Here is a 19,962-nt window from a genome sequence, read left to right on the forward strand (position 1 = left end):
GTACCCTTGACTTGGTATTTTCTTGCATAAACCTTTGAGGCAATCACTGCAATCCAACGATTTTTGAAGCTTTCACTGAAAATGACACAAGGTGTCTTGAAACTCTGCAGGGTACGATGATATCTCAAGGCATTCTGAAAGAAAATGTGCTGCCCAGTGTCAGATAGTTTGGTGTCAGCCGCAGGTCACGGGTCCTCCAGGGCCATGACTCAAAGTACAACCACCCAAGAATGAATAAGAACAAAACATTAGCCTGTTTTTAAGAGCCCTGATCTAAACCCTATTCAACACCTGTAAAGTGAAACAGAGCGAAAGCAACACCTAATTTTTATTAGTTCATTTCAATCACATTTCCATTCATACTCTTGTGTCATTTCAATTTGGGCAGACACCAAGCCAAACGATTCCAAACACGTCCATCTGACTTCATTAGCAAATAATAACAATAAAAAAATCTGAGGCAAAAAAAAAAAAAGCCAATGCATGCCTCCGACTCAGCTTGAAAAATGAAAATAAATTTACCTCCTGCCCTCCAGCATTCAAAGTTGCCAGAGCGGAAAAAAAAAAAAAGTAATTCAAGTTGGATGATTCAACTTTAGTAATTGGAATTCTTGCTGAAATGAGATAAGAACCAATCAAACACTGTCCAACAGAATCCTTTTATATGTTTTGATAGAATATTAAATTCCTCTGGATTCAAAACTTGTGTAGCCAATCGGTGCATCAGATTGCACTCCTGTCACCTGTCAAGTGTCCCCTCATTAGAAAGTTGAAGATAAGGTGACAGAAAGAGAAAGCCGCATTCAGAAGATAAAAGGGAGGAGGACGCACAAAGAGGAAAGAAATGACCTGGTAGCAGGTTTTGCTTGCCCTCATCAAGTAGTTCATCCTCTGTTGACCTCTGCAACGAAAAGCAGATAAAAAAAACAAAAGTGACGTTAGCAATCCAGGCTAAACCATCAAATGAGGAGAATGGTAGAATGTTAATTTTAATCAAGAGTAAGTTTAATTTTGGAATGTAATTAAAAAAATTGAATCACCCCCCCACACCCCCCCCCCCCCCCCCAATGTAAAGGCTGCCCGGGCTTTGTGTCCTTGTCGTTTTCAAAGGGCTTAACAGTACTCCTGGTGTCCCAGATTATGCAGCCAATTAGGCCGAAGGCAAAGCTCCTTCTGCTATTGAGCCTGGTCAGAGAGTGGCGCGCGTGTGTAGTATGTCGTATGCATGTGTGCTTGCACGGGCGCTTACATAAGGTGAACAATGTAAACAATATCAGGTATTATTTCTCAATTCACTGGTGAAGAAAGTGCATGCAAATCGGATTTTCTGCTTCGTCCACAAGTTATTCTTTAGCAGGGTGCTACGGCAGCAGGGTTTGCTTTTGAATTTAGATGCATCTATTTTCCTCTTGGACTTTACGGAACAATGTTTGAGGGTTGAACTGTTTCAGAGACTTGCCCAGAATTCCAATTCCGAAAAAAAAACACTGGTTGTGGGTTGGGTAGCACCATCGCCTCACAGTGCAAAGGTGCAGGGTTCGATTCCGCAATTCTGGCTCTGGCATTCCTGTGTGGAGTTTTCACGTTCTCCCCGTGCTTGTGTGGGTTTTCTGCGGGTACTCCGGTTTCCTCCCACATTCTGAAAACATCCATGGCAGGTTAATAGCGCACTCCAAGTTGTGATTGTCAACGCAAATGGCTGTTCATCTATGTGTGCCCTGCAATTGGCTGGCAACCTGTTCAGGGTGTCCCCCGCCTACTGCCCGAAGACACCCGGGAAAGGCTCCAGCACACCCGCAACCCTCGTGAGGATAAGCAGATTAGAAAATGGATGGAGATAGATATACAGTACATTTTTATATTTATCATAACTTCTATCGTGGAACGATACATTTCTGACGGCATTCTCTGGGTCGCAGTTAGCTTCTTTTGAGAGTTGCTAAAATTGTTTTTCAACAACATGCACCATACGTTTTGCTGGTTGCCGTCAGACAAGTTGTGGCCTTTTGATGAATGATGCGCTAAACAGCTTGCTTGGTTGCATTGTGTATGTGTATGGACCCACCTGACAGCGGCCAACTGCTGTTTTAAGTTCCTCCATCTGAGCCTAGTTGTCATGGCGTTCAAGTCTGTAGTGGGCTCAGCCTTGTAGACCGGCAAAGTAACATCAGCATTTTTCTGCCCTGTGATTGGTTGATCAGAGCAAGCCAAGGTCGACAACCAAAAACTATCGGCGCATTATCTCTACAATGTACAGTATGGAGGGTTTCTACAATTGTGGCGTATACCACCACTGTATATTAAGAGGTGGATTAAATCAGATAAATCCTCACGGAAGCCCAGCAATTAATTTAAATTGTTTTCAATGAGTGCCGTGTGTAAACAGAAAAAAAACAACTTACTGTACTGTATGTGACGGATGGTAAATTTAACAGAGATGTGACAAGTGCAATCCTTTCCAAGTTGTATTTTTAATTTGTAAGACGGAAATACTCACGTTCGACATTATCAACAGTCACGTGATTGCCTTTGTTCCCGTAACACTGGTGAGGACTTGTCTGCATCCAAATGGGCGCGACTCAGGCTCTTTTTTTTCCTGAGCTCTGGCGCCCTCTGCGGTTTCAATGCCTAATTGCTTCCTGTATCGAACTTATTTGACATTTGAGCCTACAATTCTGATCTTAGATGAAAATCCTTTCTCTTCCACGGCAGGGCAATTCAGTTATATTTATTGAAGGATGACGCGATATGATACAATATCGCTTCTTGACGTCATTCCAAGCTCAGCCACGAGATGGAACTGTGCTCCTCTGTAACCCAAAACTGAACTTGATCAATTTGCCAGGAAAATACTGTACGTATGCCGAAATTATGACTTGACCTTTAATAATTCAATAGTCCGAGCGATTGACCTTATGCGGTGTATTGTTGATTTTTTTTTAAACGTCACCATCACTCGTATAAACACTGTAAATAGGCAACAACCGATAAGAGAATTTGCGTCCCCTTTTTTTTTTTTTGATGTGAGGGCAATTTAACATTTTTGTTCCATTGTTATATGTTAACGCTCAGTCCTTGATACTTCTGGTGAATGAAAGGATAGTTTTATTAACATCTTAAGTCTTGTATTGGGTCTCATTTGTTGGGGGCCGGGGGTCTATCATGTGGCAAATGAGCATATTACATACACAAGATATAGATGAGATAGACTTTATTCACATATCAACATATTTAACTTGATGTGTACAGTGTTAACATGCCATATTGTATGCTGAAATAAGATACTTGATTTCGATGAAAAATAATACAATACTGATCAAGTATTTTATCGATCAATGCATTCATGGTTTTTATTTTTTTGTTTTTTTTTAATCATTGCTAATTCATCCATCTTTAACGAATCTTTGGAGTGATGAGATACAGTTGCTCAATAAGGTAGTCTATGCCCCAAGCCAGGTGTCTGTCTTCGATGACGTTCTGTGATAGGAGAAGCTCTACATTGCACTGTTTTCCTGGAGAGAAAAAATAAATAAATAGTACGGTCAGGACTCATATTCATGCTGAACACATGTATTAAATGATCAAAAGTTGATTCAGTACTCACCAAAAAGTCCAGGTATTTGCTCACCAGGTACAACAAAAGGAGGGCCTGAAAGTTTGTTGGGAATATTGACTCAGTTTTACCAATACCAACTCTTACGAACGTGAATTCTTTGTTTCACTATTATAGATATATATGGATGGCAGTAATTCAACTTTTAATCATGAAATGTTACCTTTATAAAGTTCAGGATTATACATCAATGTGGACAAAAGGTATTTGCAGTCCTGGGCCATCAAAGACATGATGAGAGACGCGTATCTGTGGAATGGTGAGATATGACAGAATGAGTTCAACATCATGACTTTTCGTCGAGAGCACTTGTTTTTTTTTTGTTTGTTTTTTTTTTTTGGTACCGATGAACAGTTTATGGGAAAACATGTTGGATGTGTTGCGCCTACATACAGCAAAGCTAATATTAATAGTTTTGCACTAAGCGTAAAATGAGCGATACATTGATCGTCATCCCGTACAAAGCCTTGAAATCAATCCTTTATTCTGAGTTTGAGACCTTACTTTTCTCTGTCTCTTGGGTTGATGGCCACGAGAGATCCTCTGTCCCAAATAGCCCCGAACTGACCTACAACTGAACTGTGACAAACAGGAAAGGGAGAGGGTCGGGGGGTGAGGGTGGGGGCATGAACAAAACATAAAATTCAACATTTTGTAAATACTGTACTTACCTAGACACGTTGTACAGATCGCAGTTATACACAGAGATGTTTTTCTCGGAGTTCTGTGGAATAAAAGTGTGAGTGATTAGAATACAAAGACTGTATCGTTATCACATGGAACACGCTACCGGTGAGATGTTTGTATGCACGTGGTGCATTTGGAATGAGGACGACGTGACTTCTCACTCTGATGTGCTCACCACTATGGAACTGTTTAAATGGAATCATGAAGTCTACTGTGCCCCCCCCCCCCACCCAAAGGATGCTCATAAAATGGCCAGTGCTTCTATAAGTCTATAAAATACCGTGTGATTTAATTTCCATTCAGACACCTAAAATTGACTTACCCTGAAAACTTTTACTCCAGGCATAGCAGGGACAGGCTCCTCGCTGTATGTCAGGTTGTTCTCCATAAAGAATTGTTGAATGGCTTTTTCGGCGATTTCCACTCCAACCACTGAATGCCCCATGTCTGCTAGCCTGGGATACACATAGAAAAACAATATATTGTAGATCATGGCGATGAAATTTTATTTATGAGCTGGTCCAAAACTGTACATCGGCAAATAGTTTCACATGTTTATGCTTAGTTCCTTGAAAAAAAGTACACACAAAACAAACAAAAAAAAAAAAGCAAGAGCACTCGCAGACAGCGGTTAGGTAACTCATGACTGAACACTTGCTTTTCGAAGACAAAATTAATTTTATTTACCACTTCATATCCACAGCTTTCCCACAGAGAGGAAAGAAGAAGCGAACTCCTGTTCGCCCAGCCAAAACTTTGTCAATATGACTTTCCAGCATCCTGCAAGAAGGAACCAAAACAATATATATATTTTTTAACCAATCATTAAGCAATTCCAATTATGTGCTGGGGGAAAAAAAAGTGTAATGTTTGTCTGGTTCATTCCTGTAAATCATCATTCCACAGATGAAGTATATTCGGTAATTTGTAGTCTTACTTGTGTACTCGTGGATTATGAAAGCCAATTCTGTTTTCCTCCCAGCGTTGCTCCCATTCTTTGAGGTCAACGACCTGATCAGCCTGAGTTTTCAGCGTGTCGCTCATGTTGGATTCTCTCTGCGTGACAAAGAGCAGATGATAACAGGTGTCCTTACACTCACGGGCCTCATGAGTTACTCTGCACTATCTGACAGAGAATACAAGAACTGTATTAAAAATTTGGTCCATAACTGAGGATTTTAGATTTTATTGGCAGAATGTTGACAACTTTATTTTTAATTGTTGGATTGCATATTCCGATAGTTTAACCGAGGCTGCAGACAGCAGTCAAATAAATACATTGTCACGCAATATTAAACATTAACATTGCCTGGTACAGCTAGTGCATGTTGCGGGGGACAAAAATGAAAACAGACACAGTTGCTGTCAATTGTTAACTTTGTCTGTGATTGATGAATGTCACGGAGACCAGAGCCCAACAATGTGTGATGTTTTCTTGATCGTGGAGAATTTCTATTGTACATTAACACGTGCATTATACACTTACCCGGTACCGGTAAGCACGCAAGAGTATCGTCGTATTTCCTAGTACAGAGCTGTGGAATATTTATTTCACAAGCGCTGAGTCGTTGGAAGTGTGATTCGGAAAAAAAGGAACCCTGCGGTGTTACGCTGATTTTGGGCTGTTGGTCATTTTCGTAGTCGTGCCGCAATCATAAGAGCAACGTAACGGAAGACCCCAGAAAAAAATATTTCAGCTTTTACTTCTGGTTTGGGAGGAGCCTGCTGCTAAGTTCAGAAAAATTGGAAATTCGGCTTTCGACACAGTTTGAGCAACCCAACCCAACTCAGTGATTGTCTGTCCCAAGATTGAAGTCGACACGAGCGCCCGTCTGTAAAATTTACCTGCAAATGGAAACGCGCTATTAGCCATTAATTTTTGACATTTAACATTTATTGTTACAAAACAACAAAAAATGGAAACATTCATCTTGATTCAAGTGTAGATTTGTAGAACCTTACGACGTACTTAGGTGGTGTTTTTTGTGTGTGTGTGTGTGTGTGTGTGTTTTCTGGGGGGCGGGGTAACTCGAACCATTATTTTAGGACGTTGACGATATTTAACTGTACAGTACTGTTTTACATACAACAGCCTCCTTTGAGTTTAGGTCGTTGCATTCTCTGAGTTCACCGCTAAACGGCACTAAAATTCTACACATTGGATATTGAAATTGTCCTCACAAATCACCATCGGGATGGTCGATGTGTTTCAATTTCACTTAAGCTTGGTTGCACTTTCTCCTGGTGGATCCATCCGAACCTCGCGGACGCGTCAAGCATCAACAAAGCTTTGCACTACGTCTTACGCTGCGCTTTACCACGCGAGTATAGGCCTAATATTGATATGCAGGATAAACAACAACAATGACATTTTGAGGACAGTAAATTGATTTCTGTGGGGAAAAAAACATGTCCAAACTGAGTTCTTGCACTAAATGTTGCTTTAATTGTACATTTTAAAATAGCAATTTGGTCATACATCTGAATAGGACGTGCGTGTGACCCTCCCTCGAAAACTGATGTGAAATTGTGGCCCATTCCAAAATTTAAATTGCCCATCCCTGCAATAGGCATTATTCTGTATTAACAGGCTCCTCTTTAACAATTCGCTCCTCGTGCGTAATTGGGTCAGAGAGCCCACAGCACCGGGTCGCAGTGTATGCAAATGTTTTTTGTTTTTTTTCTTGACTGTACAGTCAAGACGTCGGAGGAGCGTCTGGACCAATCACGGACGCCCGGGGGCGGGTCTTCAAAGACTACCGTAGTGGATGTGGAAAATGGATCATTTCAAGCTCATCTTCTCCATTCATATCGCGACGAAGGGACCCGCGTTCGTTTGTTGAATTCGTTGTCAAATGTTGGGACGTGGCGTAAAAAGGAAAATGACGCACTAGAGTTCGGTTGGCTACCCGGTAAGATCCGTGCGTGTTGGAGGAAGTGGGATCTCGTGTGTGCGTGTGTGTTGTTTGTGTGTATGTGAGATGTCTGTTGTCAACGCGTTGATGTTTGGATGCTGTGCCGTGTGGATTGATCTAAATTGTGTCCCTTTTAAAATGATTCTCCGTGACAAGTTTTACAGCGTTAGTCTCTTTGGTTGTCTTGTCTGTTTGAAAATCATTCCCATCCCTTTCCCACGCGCGTATCCATTGTCGGCACACTGCAATGGGCATGATAAGATTGAACTGCAAAGTGTATCAACCAAAATCTCAGTCATCAAAACAACGGATTGTTTGCGGCAGCATCCCGAAATACAACAACGCACCAGCCCAGTATTATGTTCGCTTCTACCTCATCCCAAGTACAACACCGTGCTCTCTTGATTTGTATTCATGCAGGTAACTGCTGTTATGGAATCCCAAGATGCTCAAATGGAAGAGGTGGATACTGGGGTTACTATTGTAGCTTCTGTTTGAACACAGGAAGCATTTCGGCTGGAATCCCGTCAAGTATTATTGACGTTTTGGAGCATGATGCGGCTATATAATCGCTTCTGTGGAGGTTCGTCCTAACTGGACCCGCTACTGCCACCTGATCTCAAGTAGCATATTTTCAACATCATGTTGCTCGGAGTACCAGACCCGAATTGATCTGTTTTACGCAAGGCACTACGTGGATTGAAAAAAAAAAAGACAAATATTCCAAATATCTTTTAAGTCTGGGTGTCATCTGCCTTTTGCCTAGTCGGTGGGGAGAGACTCCAGCTCCCGAACAGGGTAAGCGATACAGATAATATATGGATGGACCATATTTTTTTTTTTTGAGCAGCAGACATTGTGGAAAATTATAACGCCACGCATGATTTTCACTTGTAAGTAGGGCCGCGACGAACACTGATTATAATAATCGATTCATCTGGTGTTTATTTTGATTAATCGATGAATTGGATAATAAAATAATGTCAAATAATTTAGGATTGCATCTCATTAAATTGCGTCGGTGTACCTTATGTTGTGTCTGGTGAGGATCTGGACTCTCTCATTCTGCATAGTTGTGTGAGACCTGTGGAGTTGAACCCTTTCGTGGGCCAATAATGATAACCTGTAACCTGATGACATGATAAGCTGTCCACTGTAGTTTAACCGCTGCCCCTCAAAGGGTTAAAGTGTCACGTGATTTGGAATTTTGGAATTCTCCGTCTTCAAGTAAAGGTAGTACTCTATATTAAAGGGAAGAGCATAAAATACCCACATTTCATTCAGTTTGAGTCCCAGAGGCAGGGACACACACACACACACACACACACACACACACACACACACACACACACACGCACACAATATGGCGTAATTAGATTTGGCAATGAATTACAACTCACCTGTTGTGCTTTTTAGATGAGCAAAGACTTTCCTGGAATAAATCGTTATCTCGGGTGCAGTGGAAGGTGCTCTCTTGGGAAGGCGGATCCTGACAGCCGGCCGCGCGCCCATTTTTCTCTGATTGATGCGATGTCTCTTTGGATACGACAACTCGTCATCTTAATGGGGATTTCAGGTCCATCTGATGTTTTGTAACACGCCATCCCTCGTGGAAAAAAGGAGGCTCCCAAGTTGTCCCAAATGTGTCCCGACATGGACAACGTTCACGATTTAAAAATTGCCAAAAACAAATCCTCCCATTGCTTTAAGCAGCGGCGTTTCCGATGTGTGATTTTGATCCTTATATTTGAACCCTTTCAGGGACAGCGGTAACGACAGTGGACAGCTTAGCGTGTTATCATGTTATCAGTATTCACACCGCGTCTTGATTCTATACCGATGTCAAAGTCTGCTTGTTTGTCGGTCAATGAGATGAGTTGCATGTTTAGTAAACTCTGCTTTGAGCCGCCACGTGTCTATTCTCGGCTTTAAAATTCGGCGTATGCTCAGACAGACACGATTGCCAGGGTCAGGCCTGCTCCGCCGCGATACAGGCGTTACCGCCGAGTTTCTCGCTTTCATCCGGTGTGTTAACAGCATCGACGCCTTCGAGATTGTTGTTTTTTTTCCCGCCCATCCTCGACGTCGTGTTAATTACCCCTCGTGGCGTTGAAGTGGAGCAAATTGTTGCGATTTAATTCATCAACCTCGGCTTGTAATGAGAGGCACAATCAGGGGGGAGCCGTTGTGTTGCAGCATGACGATATAAACAACTGAACTTTTCAGGGGCTCTCGACTACAAACCTAGAGGGCGTAAGTAAATGTCATAATTCTAAGAAGTCACAATTAAAGAGAATATCAAGTTTGTGAACCTTTTTTATCCCAAAAGCTAAAAAAAACTAAAATTGCTAATGAAATGTCTGTGTTATTTGTTCTGTTTATAACATCCAGTATCTTAAAGTCGAGCGAGGCAAATTGTTTCTTAAGAGAGACCCGTAGAAAGAACGTTTCTGTGCCACGTGGTGCAACTCGGTCATCTTTAGGAATACTTTTGATCTTACTTGTGACACATTCTATGCAGCATTTACATAGGCTACCAATTTGGGCACCTCTGCAATTACTCAGCTCAGTCCGGTTAGCCTCGAGTTCCCTCGCGCAACTGTCACATCTGCGGCCTTTCATCTTCGAGTTTAATTTTAACCGGGCCTCGCTCGCCGCAAGATTTATGTTTTTCTTTTTTTCTTTTTCAGTACACCTCATTTCACTGAAGTAATGGGTCGGGCAGATCTTAGCCAGTACAAACATAGTGCCAGATGTGTGATTACATCGAGATTTGGACACGCAAAGTCACCTAAACGCCTGCTGCGATTTAACAATGGTATGAGTCATGCTGGGGTTTTTTTTTTTAGGTGTAACCGCACTAAATTTAGGATTGCCGCGGTCGGCTTCCATTGCTCACCTGGCAGTGGGTGTCAAACATGTTTTCAAGACGGGCCACATTGTTGTCATGATTGCGCTCAGGGGGCGCGGGGTAGAACGGTGGAATTAACGGTCCACTAAAAATCACAGTTTCCTTGGTTTTTAGATTTGGTTCACATTGAGTACAATATATATATATTTTTCTCACAAAATGAACCAGCGTGAATTATAATGCAATAAGAATATAATCCGGTTTAAATAGTTTATAGGTCGAGATTAAAAGGAGAGGTTGAATCTACCACCGGTGAAATTTTCCTCATGTACTGCGCTGTCGCTATTCTCCAGCCACGTCACATGAAGCCAAGGACCAACGCGTTAAGTTTGTGGCCTGCATATTGCACATGAATCATTTTAATGTCTTATTGGGATTCATTGTACGACGAAACGCACCGTCGCTGCCCATTCGCTCACCTCCCCTTGAACCTCTTCTTTCCACCTTCACGCCTCCGCGCAATTTATTGAGCCTTGTGGCTCGTCCTCCAGTGGTTGTCGCCGCCATAATGGTCCGTGATTGATGGGTGCCCTACAGACCCCTGCCACGAGAGCCACTCAGCTACTCGTGGGCATCCTTAAGTGCATCTGTCCTTGGACCGCTGAGGAACTCACTCGGAGCCATTTTCACTTGTCCCTCGATGCTTTTTTTCTTTTTGCCCATTTAATAGTATTGAGAATGTGTGTTTGACGTTGTTTGGGACAGATTGCAGCAAAGCGGCTCACCTGTGTGTCAGACGTCAGGTTTGAGTTGTCGTGAGACGCCAAGCATGGGAAAAAATAGATCAAATCAATGAGAAATCAATGCTTACATTCAGCAATTGTGAATTGTTGACAAATATGTCACGGCTCGCCAACTGTTTCCTGATAGTGGAAAAAAAAAATCAAGTGTCAGTGAGATAAAATCTCTGTCAGGTGTTTGGGTAGCGCATGCGTGCGCACCCAGAAATACACCACTTGAGAATATATTTTCATTCCAACTTGCCAAATCGAACGCCACACCCAACTTCAACTTCAAAGGAGCTAAACACAGTGTTTTGTTTGACTCGTTTATATGCTTCGGCAAATGTGGAACTGCAGCAGCTGAAAATATATCACAAATCACAGCTATGCCAAAGCCGTAACTGCGTTTGAAAGATCAGAGAACAGAGGGGCAATTTTCTGTTCAATGCACATGTATAATATACATGAATTTACGGTCCACTAGTTTTCCAAAGTCACATACGGAAGCAAATTACCGTATTTTCCTTACTACAAGGCGCACCTAAAAGCATTTGATTTTTTTCAAAAGCCGGCAGTGCGTCTTATGATCCGATGCTCTTTATACTGTATATGGATCAAAATTCTCATTTCCTGGACGTAGTATTTTAAATGTTCTGTCAAGCGCTTTGTTGCAACTGCAGCGGTTGTAAAGGCTCAATATTAATAAAGCTGTATTGTATTGTATTGCTTTAGCATAGCTCCATCTAGTGGAGGCATAATGCAACCGCAGCCACTATTGTAGCTTCTATTCTATGCGCCTTAAAATGTGCTGTGCCTTATATATAAAATGGTTTTAAAACAGGCCATTCATTGAAGGTGCGCCTTATACCCCGAAGCGCCTTATAGTGCGAAAAATACGGTACGTGGCGACTGTAATTTCACTTTAAATTTCCTTTTGTCTCCCTTTTCAACCAAACCCGCCCCTAAAATGGATCATACAGTGAACATACCCAGAGTGCTCACAGCCGTTGTTGGCAATAGTTGTCTCATTCATATCAGACAAGGTATAATTTATCCAAGTTCCTCGCACGGTGTGGCCGCCATTACTTCTTGGCTTGAGTAATGAGGAATGGGAATGAGTGGTAGAGGACGTGGGCAGGTGAGTCCTGAAAGCTGCCTTTGTGTGTCAGCTGGCAGCAGGAACACTATCCTCTACTGTGAAGCCCCCCGCCACCCCTCGCCCCAAACACACACACACACAGAATCACACACTGTACGTATAGAGTACAGGGCGCCGACGAAAAAATGTGAACCGTCAAGAATTTCACAGAAAAGCTGAAGCAAATAGAGTACTCCTTCTTTTTCACTCATATTTCCATTGAAACTGCTCAAGACCCTTTTTCTGCTCTACTCTACCTCAACTCCAATCGGTGTCATGGTGCGCAGCAGTTAATCGAGTATTCTAAAGCAGAAACGGGGAGAAAATAACAATGAGATACTGACTGCACATACCACACGGGTGTTTACATCTGTATCTGTCCATCTCTTCTGGTTTGACCCAAGCTGTGGACTTGGGACGTCGGAGAAAACCCAAAGGGCCAACACAGGATGGCCAGAGCTGACATTTGAAACCCTTAAACCGAGAAATATGCGAGGCGGACATATTAACCACAAGTCTGGGGAAAATTCGAAATCTCTTGTGGATGAAGTCGAAACGTCCTCTTGATTGTTTGGTTTCATTCGACCTAGTTTGAGTTTTCTGTTCCACAAATAAAAAGGTGTCTGTTGGGTTGAGGAGTGGCGACTCGCTGTGTACTGATCTGTATTCTTGTTTGTTTGCTTCTCCATAGGAGGGGCCTGCCGACAGCAGTTGCGCCAGGCACCATGAGGCAGCAAGCTTGGCCGGAGAGAGTGAAGAAATCACCCTTCATTCCCGTCGAGCAGGCTGCGCCGGGGAAGAAACGCACGCGGCATCGGCAGAAGCGGCGCATTCCTCAATCGAGACGGCTGAGCACTGGCATCTGAGTGCTGACGACAAAATGGGGAGGGGGGGAAAGACATTCCGAGGCTGACCGAGCGGAGACAATAATTTGGTTCTGTGTCCTCCTAAATGGCAAAGTGGACTAGGCCACACTTGGAGGAGACGGTCATGTCCTTGTCGACACATTGCCCTCCTTTAGAAGCTCCTTGTTAGAAGTCACTAAGCCGGCTCGCGCCCCTGTGAGGCTTCAAAGCTGAGGGGCAAAGGGGAGAAAAAAAAAAAAAAAAGGACAAGTGAGCGAGAGACCAGAGGAGGAAAAAAAAAAGACTGCGGCAGGCCCCCATGCAGGCGCGGAAGAAATATGTTCTGCTGGGCTTGTGTACATTCTGCTGGCTGGTTCTCTTTTACTTCGGTAGGGGAGTCCAGCTACCTGTACGTCTGCTCCGGATGCTGACAGGCCAGCAGGGTGAGGTCGTGCGACCCTGGCCCAACTGGACCGACCGGGCCTTCCTGCCCTGCTATGCTCACCTGAACGAGCTCCAGACAGACCCTGGGACGTCCGAGTCGCCCCGGCAGCGGCGACAGGCGTGGTCTGTTATCTACAAGGACAGCCGCTGCCGCATGGAGACCTGCTTTGACTTTTCCCGCTGTCGGCGTCGAGGAAGAGAAGGGTTCCGGGTGTACGTTTATCCATCGGAGAAAAACGAGCGCGTCTCCGAAAGCTACAAAAAAATCCTGACGTCGATCGCCGAGTCACGATACTACACGTCCGATCCGCGTGAGGCGTGTTTGTTTGTGCTCGGGATCGACACCCTGGACAGGGACCAGCTGTCAGGACAGTTTGTGCCCAACGTGGACGAACGCATTCGGGGTTACCCTCTTTGGAACGATGGGCGCAATCACCTGATCTTTAATCTTTACTCGGGGACTTGGCCCAACTACACAGAGGATCTGGGTTTCAACATCGGCCAGGCCATCTTAGCCAGAGCCAGCCTCAACACGGAACATTTCAGGCCCGGTTTTGACATCTCCATCCCGCTCTTTTCAAAGGACCACCCGCAGAAGGGTGGAGAACGAGGCTGGTTGGTCCGGAACACCACCCCGCCGCGGAGGAAGTACTTGCTGATGTTCAAAGGGAAGCGCTACCTGACGGGCATCGGCTCGGATACCCGAAACGCTCTCCATCACATCCACAACGGGAAGGACATTGTGTCGCTCACGACATGCCGCCACGGGAAGGACTGGGAAAAGCATAAAGACGCCCGTTGTGATCACGACAACCTGGAATATGAAAGGTAAGAACAAGCGGCCCGGGGCCAAGGTTGATTCACGGTCAATTTCTCGGTCGTAAACACTTTCATGGCTCGTTACAAAAACTTCCGGCATCCTTATTTTTTTTTTTTTATCAGTATGTCCGCTGCGATGACTTGGAACTTCTCCCCCAATTATAGCCCAAGTGTTTGTGCGTTATTAATTCAACAGAGCGCTAATGACGGAGGTGATAGGCAGATGATAAAAGACGACACTTTAGGACACGCCATCTGTTCTCGGCTACGCTCTCAACTTAAACCGAGCAATAAAACCCGAGTGCTGACAGCACTGCTCATTAGAAAGTCTGCGCCTTGCCGTTTAGAGACGGATGCGGAGTCCCTGAGATGGTACAAAATGACTCTATTAAGGAGTTGGAGCTAGAGAGTTGTGTGTGGAATTCTAACTTTCCGGCAAGTTTGTGTTAAAAATTGGCAAAAACGAAACGGAAGGGAGGCGTACCACCGTTCCGTTAGCCCTAGCTTACGTCGCGCAATGTCCACTGTAGCTCCAACTGCGTCGCGCTCCCATGCTAAAACAGATCTATTCAAATGTCCCTTGACATGCCGGTGTTTGACGGATGAGACGTTCAGCATAATCGGTGGAGCCGTTTAAACTACCGGGACTTTGGAAGTTGCTCTCTGCTGTTCTCTTCCAAAAACACCCGGCAGAGGCCATTTGAAAATGCGGCATACGGATTTAGCGCGCAAATACAACTCACCCTGAAACGGTAAATCGGTGTCTCCCACTGCCCCCCTCCTTTCGGCTTGTTTACATTGGAAGGGTGGTCGGCGGCAAAGCGATGACATTGCTTCAAGCGCAATGAATGAGCTCATTTATTCCACGCCGCAGTGGCGTTTTGGGGAGAAAGCAGGACAGGAGGACACCGGAGGGAGTTGTGGCCGTCTCGTGTGGCGTTGGGAGTCAAAAGCGTGAATGGCGGATGGTCGATGCGGCGTGAAGGAAATTCCGAAATATCTGCTGGGTTTCTTTTCACCACTCATTTGCGAGCATCGTCATGAAACAAAGTGGAAGGCTGGTGAGGGGCAAAGGGAGGTAAAAGTTATTCCGCAATTGATTGACAGTGAGGTATTCCAAATGCATGAGGTCACCGAACCATTTTTCCTTAACTCATTCAGTACCAGCCAATTCTGGACCAAGTCTGAAAAGACGTTTAAAAACGTCTTTGGGAGTGAATGAGTTAAGGGTATCACAATGTCCTTTTTTTAAGAGTCTACGAGCTATTTCTCCTTTCTTCTACCAATCGGCTATCTCTCAAAAACAAAACAAATGAACAACAACAACAACAAAAAACCCTACATGCTTATCGGGGCTATTCTTGCCCCTAGCTTTTGTGCAAGTGTCACACTTAATGAGGCTCTTAGAAGGTGGTACCAGGTTAATGAGCGGATACATCTGCTCCGCCGGAGGATTAGCCTGAAGGGACCGGGACAAGACTGTCAAAAGTGGGGAAGTGGGAGCAAGTGGGAAGGAGACAAATTCGAGGTAGGGCGTGGTACCGAAGGCAGAAAGGGAAGAAGTCGTTAGATGAAGATATCACGAGGGGGGGGTTAAAAAAATAAAAATAAGATTTTTCCTCCAGCAACTTTAAGTAAATTCAAGAATGAGTCTGGGGTGACAAAAAGTGAGACCTGTGGTTAAAAACAGGAACAGGAGGAGAGGGAGAACTTGAAACACGGCCTAGTTTTCTTCACTTTGGAGGTTTCTCTAAAAAAAAGGGAAGAAAAGGATACGTTGTACAGTGAATGCAAATGAGCACAGGGTGGTGGGGTGGCGGTACTGACTGAGATACTCGCCCCCCCCCCCCTCCAAAAAAAAAAATGGAATTTGCAAGACAAAACCTCACAGCACCACCAACATAAAGATGACAAAATTTAAAATACTACAATGCTCAAGCACAAGCCACGCAGCATTTCGGCTTTGAAATCTAGTTCTGCCCGCCGCTATAAAGCAAACGGCGAGAGATGTTTAATCTGACATCCAGGAAATGTGCTTGTGCGCTCACAAAAACAAAATAGAAACGAGGGAGCGGGGGGAATCATAAATCAACGTGCAAAATTGCTCACCCTTTGCTTAGATTTGTACTCCTTTTTGCTCAGATTGTGGCTTCCCGAAGTCCAAAAATAACATTTGATGCCTCAATCTTAGGGAAAAACATGAAACGTCGGTTAGAATCTGCTCGCCGTTCCGTCCTTGCGGGTCTTTCAATGGTTGCCTCCAGTTAAAAATATTGCATCGTATGTGGCATTTTCAGTCTCTACCGTCTCGAAATAGCTCGTATTTGTCCTTTCATGCGCCGGTTTGTCACAGGCTTAAGTCGGTGCTCCCGTTACACTGCATGGCCCACGAATGACCATTTCGAATCTACCAAAACAAAAAATTCAATGCAGGGAAAATTTTATGGATCTCAAAGGTCCTCTGCCATCGGTTGGTTCCAACTTTTGAATTCTACTCATTACGGCTAATCAACGGGGATTGTACGCGACTGCCTTAGGCAGTTTTGTGAATCATTGACTCCAATTTTTATGATGACATGGATCGTTTATACACTCCCTGCTCTAGTAACTACAGCTGCGTCCAAAAAAAAAAAAAAAAAGTTCCTTTGTTTTTGTCGTACTGTGTGCATGATAGCTTGTTGAATGCTTGAAATGAAATGAGCTAACAGAATAGCGCCAGTCTATGTCAGCCACCGATCGCGTATCATGTATATAAGAAAGCGGGAATTGCTCCGGGGCTCTTACACTTGTGTGGATAACCACCTAATGGGTGTCCATTCAGGGTCCTAATCGGGCCCTCCATCAACCTTGGCTAACGTTGGCGGAATCATAGCAAGAAAGGCCTGTGGCAAACTTGCTTGCCGTTGTCCGGGCCAAGTGGAGCGGAAAGGCTTTGACAATGACAATGCAGTTCACGGGAGGAGGAGGAAGAAGGCAGGGATGGAGCAAGACGTGTCGAATTGCTTCTGCACTTAAGGAACAGGAACCCAGTGTCCTGTTTTCACTTTGTTTGTTTCATTGGATGGCATCTGCTTGAACCTTTGACCCCATCGCCGTTTGCGCTTATGTAAAGATGGCTCACCGATGCGGAAAGCAAATATGTGCACGACAAACGTGTGACATTTCGGTATGTTTAAATTTGAGATAAATGAAATGGTATTGCTCATAGAGAAATTTCATGATTAGCATTTTTGGCTATGCTAACAATTCAGGTGGTTTGGTAACAAGAAAATGCTTATAGTATATCTCTTATTTATTACATATGAGAATTAAAAATGTTGGCAGACATTGTCGAAAGGATCATGGAAGTTGACATGTTTGAGCTGCTTTCGCGGGCCACATAAAATGATGTGGCGGGCCAGATCTGGCCCCTGGGCCTTGAGTTTGACACCTGTGCACTAAAGGTTTGAATTAATATTTTTTTACTGATAGTTTCATAGTTTTTCTTTAAAAAAAAAAAAAATCATCGAATGCAGAATGAGGCACAATGATCTCCGTAATACTGTATCATCATTCTAATCCCAATCGCTGAACGGTTCAAAGATACTCACTAATGTATCCTGCACTAATCGGATTTACGATACAGACAAAGGTTTTAATAACCCTGCGATGTATTAGGGTTAAACTGGTATTTAAACCAACTCTAAATCTCGAATGTTTAACTAGCGTATTCGATAGCCGCGTCGTTTTGTTACATTCCTTTGGGCATCCTGAGTGAAACAACAACAACAAAAATGTGCCCTGGTTACCACTTGATGAGACAACAAAATATTTGTCATCTTTTTCTTGAAGCTACATGGTTTTTTTTTTTTCGGTCAGGCATGGAAAAGCGCATGCGCAGCTCCAATTAGTGCAAAGTACTGTCGTGATGGTCACTTATATGAACAAATTCACCGTGCGCCCCCCATGAGTGACCTTTTTGTTAGGTCGTAATGTGCACTTTCAGGTATGGCGGATTGACACGCCGCCCTTTGCTTCCCTTCAGTAACACTTTGAAAAGCCTAAATTGTCTATTAAAGACCCTTTGCTGAATTCTGACCTGACATTTGTGTTATCCGAGCAGCATCTCTTTTGAGTCCTCCAATCAATAAGGTAGTCGATTTATTAAAAGGGGAAGAGTGCCGGAAATACGGTACATGGAAAAATATGATTGACTGAGACGGCCTCTGGCTTTGAACCAAAGGGTCTGAGATCTGAATTCCTGAGACTGAATAGGCCTGCAGTCCAGATATCCTGGACTTGAGCAGACAGAGCTCTCGTTCACTCCCTACTGTGGTCCGTTTCCTTCAATCCGAACAGCTAGCCCGTATCTAACGTACCTGTATGTATGTATGTAAACAAAACACTCCCTTGTCTCCTTAGAATAAAATCATTTGGAGCTGTACACTTTTTGGGGAAGTATGAAGATAATTTTATTTTCTTTCCCCATGCTATGTCTTCTGATTAAGCATTTTTTTCTGGGGGTGAGTGAGCCCAACATCAACAAACACGGCAGTGTGCCGGCAGTTAGGCGCTCTTATATTCTGCACACAACTGAAGAATTCGCCGCACGCCATGAATTACTCATGAGGTTCACTGTTGAACTTTAATTTAATGATAGCTGCGCTGGGAGCGCTCGGCACTCCTCTGCTGTCTCCTTCTTCGTCACCTTTGATGAATGAGAAGCAAGTTGTGAGCGAAGCCAAAAAAAAAAAAAAACTTCGCCGTAGTTGCTCTCAGAGCGGCTTTCAGTTATAGGACACAACCCACGAAACCGCCGTCGCTCCTCGCGGTGAGTGATGCACTTCCTTGACAGGTGGCCAACGACACCAAACAAGCCAGTTTGCGAGCAAGTTTGTCTGGATGCTGCTCAGGGTGTGGGACTCGAGTGACTCGATCAGATTCCAAGGTGTGCGCCAAATGTCTCCACGCTGTCGCTATCTCTTCCTGTAAAACTGTGATTTGTTTGGCAAAATTTTAGCGCCAGGTTGGAGTTCATCTGCGACTCAATGGTGAATAATCAGGGCTATGTGCGCCAGTAAATTTTGCAGGGCCAACCCGTCTGTCATCGTTAAGTCAATCATCATTTCAAGCCAAACCAAACTGTAATCGTCACGCCGCCATTGTCATTTTAACTTCTGTAAAGTTTATGACTATTTTTGTGGGTCACGCCGTGGTCGTTATTTTAAATGCGCTTCAGTCATCGCTACATTACAGCGAGTCATCGCCCAATCTAATTATTATAGTACATTCACGAAAGCGGCAGCGGCATTTCTTGCGTTACATTGCGGATTTAGCTACTTCAGACTGCACCCGTTGAGCGTCTCCTCCCACACAAGACCCACGCAAGCACTCACACACTGCCACACTCCATCATGCTTCTCTAATAGGGTGGAGGCTAATCGGAGGCGCCCCGTTGACAGCGGTATGGTCAATCTATATTCCGTTTCTGCAATTCTACCTCCCCCACTGGAGTCCGACGAACTCCAGGGAATCCGTGGAACCAAGAAATGTCTCGTGATCTATTCGAAAGCCCCCACAAAAAGCAATCCATGCTGCGACCGGCCTTTTCTGGCTATATATGGTCATTTAAAAAAAAAAAAATACAATCTTTTGTTGTATCGCTAGTTTTAGTACAGTTATTAGTTCATGTGGCACCATATAGCTAACGGAGTGTTTAAGCGACACACCCACACAAGACTAATAAACACCATGCGTAAACGCGCCTGTATTTTTCTTCAAGTCGCGGCATCTGTTTATATAACAGCAGCAGATGGGCCAGAGAGGGTTTGAAATTTTATCGCCTACATACGTACGGATCTATAAGTGTTCTCTCCGCGCCGCATTGCT

General features: G+C 44.0%; 2 protein-coding genes across 3 annotated transcripts in view; one reads left to right on the top strand and one right to left on the bottom strand.

Annotated features, from left to right (window-relative positions):
• Positions 1–3,194: 3,194 nt before the first annotated feature.
• Positions 3,195–6,024, bottom strand: LOC109518056 (probable thiopurine S-methyltransferase). 2 transcript variants are annotated; one of them, XM_019873666.1, is made up of 9 exons: positions 5,787–6,024; positions 5,238–5,352; positions 4,988–5,080; positions 4,623–4,755; positions 4,285–4,337; positions 4,118–4,192; positions 3,777–3,862; positions 3,605–3,649; positions 3,195–3,512 (listed from the first exon to the last, which is right to left on the bottom strand). In XM_019873666.1, exons 2-9 carry the CDS (start codon positions 5,342–5,344, stop codon positions 3,394–3,396), a joined length of 711 nt encoding a protein of 236 aa, XP_019729225.1. In that variant the 5' UTR covers positions 5,345–5,352; positions 5,787–6,024; the 3' UTR covers positions 3,195–3,393. The 2 variants fall into 2 exon arrangements, with proteins under 2 accessions (XP_019729225.1, XP_019729224.1); XM_019873665.1 differs by having other exon boundaries at positions 5,238–5,356.
• Positions 6,025–7,040: 1,016 nt separating this feature from the next.
• The window catches only part of ext1c (exostoses (multiple) 1c), a 35,762-nt gene continuing 22,840 nt past the window's right edge, over positions 7,041–19,962 (top strand). Inside the window, exons 1-2 of the mRNA XM_019873664.1 lie at positions 7,041–7,212; positions 12,678–14,103. Coding sequence (XP_019729223.1) covers positions 13,151–14,103 — 953 coding nt within the window. The 5' untranslated portion in view covers positions 7,041–7,212; positions 12,678–13,150. The remainder of the gene's footprint in view (positions 7,213–12,677; positions 14,104–19,962) is intronic.

The sequence above is a fragment of the Hippocampus comes genome, unplaced genomic scaffold (genome assembly GCF_001891065.2).
Source record: "Hippocampus comes isolate QL1 unplaced genomic scaffold, H_comes_QL1_v1.1 scaffold585, whole genome shotgun sequence".
NCBI lineage: Eukaryota > Metazoa > Chordata > Actinopteri > Syngnathiformes > Syngnathidae > Hippocampus > Hippocampus comes.

Excerpts from the sequence above, each read along its gene's own strand:
- LOC109518056 (XM_019873666.1), bottom strand. The coding sequence starts at position 5,344 with ATGAGCGACACGCTGAAAACTCAGGCTGATCAGGTCGTTGACCTCAAA. Across the intron at positions 4,756-4,987 it reads AAAGCTGTGGATATGAAGTG|GCTAGCAGACATGGGGCATT; the intron begins GTAAATAAAATT and ends TGTGTATCCCAG. Across the intron at positions 3,513-3,604 it reads GCAAATACCTGGACTTTTTG|GAAAACAGTGCAATGTAGAG; the intron begins GTGAGTACTGAA and ends TTTTCTCTCCAG.